We start from the raw sequence: 6,000 nt of genomic DNA, 5'->3' as shown, positions 1-6,000 counted from the left end.
TCATTTCGATAATATTGGAACGTCGGTTGAGTCAATGCATATCCGGCATTGACAAGATTCTTCTGAAGAGTTATGTCTTTTATGTCTCGCATGAAATTTTGTGCAATGTGTCGAATACAGTAAACATGCGTTGAAGGTGGGTTTTGCCACCCGTTTGCTGGATTGTTTTACGCACTCTCGATGGAAGCATGTCTGTCTAAAATCAAACAGAGTCCAGGTTAGGGGGCAACGTGTGTCCGAAGATTTCTGAGAAAGAAACCCCAACCTCCAGCAGTTTCTCCTTCCACAAGAGCGAACGCAACAGGAAAAATGTTACAATTTCCGTCTTGTGCCACAGCCATCAACAAGGTCCCTTTATATTTTCTGTACAACCAAGTGCCATCTATTTGAAGAATTGGTTTGCAATACGCAAATCCTTGAACACATGGGCGGAAAGCCCAGAAAAGCCTGTGGAATATCACATTTCCTTGAAGGCACGTTCCGTCTGGAGATTGCGCCGGAAGGGTTTCTAAAATAGTAACGGTTCCAGGAGCATAAATTTGAAGCGCATATAAGAAACGTGGGAGTCGTTTGTACGAATCCTCCCAATTTCCATACACAATTTCGATCGCTTTGGTCTTCGCCAGCCACACCTTTCTATAAGACGGAGTGTAATTGTAAGTTGCAACGATATGAGAGATTATCGTTTTCACCTTTAACGATGGATCTTTGTCAACTAGAGGCAAGATTTCTTGACATATAATGTCATAACTTAGCTTACGGTGATCTTGTGAAACATTTGTGTTAACACACGTGTGATCTTGGGAAATATATCCTATCACCCATGAATAACTTCTCTTTCTGTATGATGCATGCAACCTGAATCCACAAGCAGTGTTTCTACACTTAATTTTGTACCTCTCAACATTGGCGCGATCAACTTTAAAATCAACATTGTTTGCCATATGAAATCTTTTTATGGCCATGATACATGCCTCCTTTGAACGAAACCTGTCTCCTTCTTTTAGCCGTGCATCTGTTTGAGTGTATGGATCATAGAAAATATCTGTCAATGGTTCATCCCCATCAAAGTTCAAGTTCCTCATGTGCGTTGGAGGCATATGCACTTGATCTGGTGGCACAACAACATCCGGTTCTTCTTCACTTTCCTCGTTGACCAAGTTATCAACTTTTATTTCCGGTGCTTCTTCTTCTTCATCTACAATATCGACCTCTGCTTGCTCGTCTTCAAGTGCATCAATGACTTGTGACTCAACCAATTGTGTGGGTTGAACTTCTGGTAGAGTAACATACAGTTCTATGTAGTCGTAACCAGAATACTCATGATTGGCGAACATATTTTGCACGTCTTCATCATCTTTGATCTCAACTTGGATAAAATTGACCGGGTTGTCCCCACGAAGAAATCAATATTGGTAAAAAATTTGGAATACACCACCCAGTGCAAGCTTCGTCTCTAATCTCTCTTTGAAGTAACTGAAATTTGCTTTTCTGCTTAAACAAAATCGTGTAACCTCAGTGTTTCTAAACAGAAAACCAACTTCTTCGTTGTCATATGTCTCTCCAAAAACATAAGCGTTGATAATGTATTGTGGAGGGGCCATTGTTGAGTGTGTAGTCAGATGTGTAATGAGATGTGTAATGAGTTGTGTTATTTTTCACATTAGAGGCTTCCTTTATGTAGATGAACATTGGGTGAAGTCAATTAGGGTTTATGAATGCGAATACTGAGTTGTGCGTACTGTACAATCACATGCGAATAAAGTTGATGGAAAATGAATGCGTGTATCGTCACAGACGTACTGAGTTAATTTGAGGTATGCATGACACTGCTGCATAGTCGACTTGACCATACACAGCCATACTGAGTTGTGCATACTGTATAATCACATGCGAATAAAGTTGATGAAAAATGAATGCCTGTATCATCACAGACGTACTGAGTCGAGTTGCGCATACTGTGCACTAATTATTTGCGGTGAAACAGCAACAAGAAACCCTAAACAAAATAAAAAAAATTAAAAAGCATGTTGGCGCCACCCCAGGTGGCGCATAAGTGAGAAAACTTAACAGGAAGGCGCCACCCCAGGTGGCGCATATGTGTAGTTGTATTTTTTTTGCCCTAATTTTCTTAGTTGGTCCCCACACGTAAAACCCTAATTTGGCCCACTCTTATGCGTGCATGTGATCTACCTGCAACCAAACACTGTATGCATGCATGCTTAGTCAATTCGGCACAGAACACGGGATGCAGGCACGTCTAGTCTATCCTGTACAGAAACAGACACTACTAGAAAATTCGCTTTTAGTGACCGATTTAGTGACCAAAAAATTTTGGTCACTGTAGTGACCGAATTAGCCATCGAAATATGATATTCATGAGCCAATTTTAATAGGTCACTAAATCGGTCACTAAAATACATTAGCCACCGATTTAGAGACCAAAATCTAGTGACCGAAATTTCAGTCACTGTAGTGACCGAATTAGCCACCAAAATTTGATATTCATGAGCAAATTTTAAGAGGTCACTAAATCGGTCACAAAAAATATTTTTTTATGCAATTTAATTTATATATATAAATTAGAGACCGAAATTTCGGTCACTAATATTTTTTGTTTTGTTTTTTATTTTTAATCCTCTTTATTATATTATTATTTCCTTTCCATTTTTTAAAAGATTTTAATTCTCTTTCCATTTTTAATTTTTAATAAAACTTTCATATTTTTTATTGTTTTAACATATAATATATTTGTAAAAAATTATATAAATATATGTTTAAATATAAAATATAAGAATAGATGTAAAGTGGTGTAGTGGTAAGTTCTTCTTAAAATTTGTAGAGGTCACAAGTTCGATTCCTAAGTATCACAACTTTTGATTTTATTTTATGAAAAATAACACTAAAATCGGTCTCTAAATCGGTCACTGAATTCGGTCACAAATTCGGTCTCTAAATTTCGGTCACTAAATTCGTCACAAATGCTTAGCAACTAGCACTTTTTCATCCTAGGTATCACAACTTTTGATTTTATTTTATGAAAAATAACACTAAAATCGGTCTCTAAATCAGCCACTGAATTCGGTCACAAATTCGGTCTCTAAATTTCGGTCACTAAATTCGTCACAAATGCTTAGCGACTAGCACTTTTTCAACCGAAAAATAATGGTCACTAAATCGGTCACTAAACGTTTTAGTGACCGATTTTTAAGCATTTTCGGTCTCTAATTCGGTCACTAAAAGCGAATTTTCTAGTAGTGAGAATGCATGCACGCCTAGTCTATTCTGCCCAAAACACAGAATGCATGTGAACCCATCTTTATTACTTTGAGATCTGTATCACATGCATGCTCACCACTTGGCTGTCATGCACTAAACATCAGCAACAACCATCCCCTCTATAAATACTCTCATAGAATACTCTCCTTTCATCAACATTTCATCTGTTATCTTCACAAACACTTATCATTTTCAAATCCGCAGAAAACTTTCAGAGTTCTTGAAAATGGCTCAACAACTTCTTACCATGGGTGAAACCCACAGAGGAACTAGAGCGAACTTGGCGACATATGTAAGTTCATACTTATTTATTAGAGATTACATCTATACTTATATGATAGCCAGTTTAATCTATTTATTTGTGTTTTTTAGAATGTTGACCGATTCCGTACACGTTCTCACGCCTATGTTGAACTTGACGAGAGGATTATTCCGAATCTACAAGCATGTGGCTTCGGACATGTCATAAAAATGCACAACAACACCATAGACAGAAAATTCATCCTTGCCTTACAAGAGCGATGGAGGCCTGAAACCCACACATTTCATCTTCCAATAGGTGAGTGTACGATTACTCTAGAGGATGTATATATGTTACTTGGCCTGCCCATTGATGGCAAGGCTGTTAATGGATCTGTTCAACATGCTAATTCACTATGTGAGAGAGTGTTGGGAAGAGATCTAGTTGTGACTACTCAAGGTTCAAGAGGCCAGGGTATCAGTCTGGCCTCCCTTAGATCTTATTATGATGAACTCATATTGAGCGACAACTCTACCGAGGACTATGTTTGGTTAATGACTAAGGTCTATATCATGCTGATGTTTGGTAACCTTTTATTCCCAGAGTCGACAGGTAACACTGTCAACTTTTTTTATTTAAGTAAATTTGATAGTATTAGCAAGATTAGGAAATATAGTTGGGGGTCTGCCGTTTTGGCGATGTTATACAAATCGCTTTGTAAGAACGCGGTTGCCGACAAGTGCACCTTCTATGGATGTGCGTTCCTCCTATAAGTATGGGGTTGGTGGAGACTGCCTACGCTATCCCCTGCAGGCAGGAACAACTACACGTTCCCTTATGCAACAAGGTACGTCTTTTTCAACGCTATCCCTTGACTACTAACTCTCTTTTATATAAAAATCTGAAATGACTTGCTCTTTTTTTATAGGTTCTGTGGTCCTAAATTGGATTACAGTAAGAATCCGAGGGGGAGTGTTGTTTTGTATCGGCAACTATTGGATCACCTCCGAGCTGAAGATGTATTACCACTAAACTTTTATATGATCATATAGATGTATTACAATCCATCATCTTTTTTAATAATATATTATTCTTTTCTCCTACGCAGTTTAATTGGAGACCATACTTGATGCTAGACCATGAGCCCAACGAGAGTGACCAAGAAGTTTGGACTGCAGTGACACCTATAATAAGGTTCAACATCATGGAGATGCACCAATCTGACAGTGTGAGACTCCAGTTTGGCATGCATCAACCAATCCCGGATCCCCCCACTAATCTGGGTCGTTGGCATATTAGAAGAGTCAATCACCAATGGGATCACGCAGATTATCATTCATTCGCACCTGAACTTTGTGAGATGTGGAAGCAGCGTCGCCACCGTCTACTACAATTCCTTGTTGCCCAACTCCCCATATATCCAACCGCGGACTATGTTGCTTGGTATAGAACAGTCACAACCCCCGATATGTATGTGTCCGACCCCTACTACCTACACGACCCCCGCCAACAGCAATACAACCAACAACCACCCCAACAACGTCAACAACGCCAACAACGCCAAACCTCCGAACAACCTTACCATGAAGAATATCAAACAACACCAACGCCCTACCAAAGTCAACCCATCCAACAACAATCATGGGGCTTCACCCAACAACTCCATGACGCCGACCCCTCCACTAGGCTACCCATCCAACAACAATTATGGGGCTTCACCCAACAACACTACGACGCCGGCCCCTCCACCTCCACTAGGCAACCCATCCAACAACAATCATGGGGCTTCACCCAACAACACGACGACGCCGGCCCCTCCAACTCCAATAAGCAACCCAGCTCCGACATGGGTCTAGATGACGAATACGACCCAAACGAGCAAATGATCACTCAATCGTCACAATACCAACAACATGGCTACTCCACACCCCAACTATCACAACACCAACAATATGGCTACACCACACCCCAACAAACAATGCCTTTTTTCCAAGGCCAATCAAGCGCTGGGTTTTACCGACCATATGACGCAGCTCCACCGCCAAGACCAATCTTTGAGGGCATGGGGACCCGACTGTTTGACAGCAGGATCCAAGACTACATGTCCAACGAGCGCATGGAGGGGCTAATCCGAGGCCCACCGACCCAGACACAACAAGAACAACCAAGGAATAGGGGGGTCGTGGAGAAGTGGGTCGTCGAGAACCTTCCAACCGGATTCGAACAATTCCAGATTGCGGAACTGGCGGTCAGAGGGGTCATGGTCCGAGGGGTCATGAATAGCATAATATCCATGTTTTAAAAATATTCTTTTTTTTTTCTTTTTCGTATTTGTAATGTTTGTCCCGTACTTCCCGTATTTGTAATGTTTTTTTCTGTATTTCTCGTATTTGTAATGTTTCTTCCCTATTTATATCATTAAACACTACCTGTCTAATTATTTATTTAATAGTTTTTTTTAATTATGTTAAAACAATTTA

The 6,000-nt window shown here is 40.1% G+C and overlaps 1 protein-coding gene across 1 annotated transcript; it reads right to left on the bottom strand.

Moving 5' to 3' along the window:
• Window positions 1–218: 218 nt before the first annotated feature.
• LOC131598100 (uncharacterized) lies at window positions 219–1,337 on the bottom strand. The gene has a single exon (XM_058870734.1). It carries the CDS (start codon window positions 1,335–1,337, stop codon window positions 219–221), a length of 1,119 nt encoding a protein of 372 aa, XP_058726717.1.
• Window positions 1,338–6,000: the final 4,663 nt, after the last annotated feature.

This window comes from Vicia villosa, linkage group LG4 (assembly GCF_029867415.1).
Source record: "Vicia villosa cultivar HV-30 ecotype Madison, WI linkage group LG4, Vvil1.0, whole genome shotgun sequence".
Lineage (NCBI taxonomy): Eukaryota > Viridiplantae > Streptophyta > Magnoliopsida > Fabales > Fabaceae > Vicia > Vicia villosa.
The sequence above is the reverse complement of the archived record's forward strand: the minus strand, read 5'-3'. Positions and strand labels throughout refer to the sequence as shown.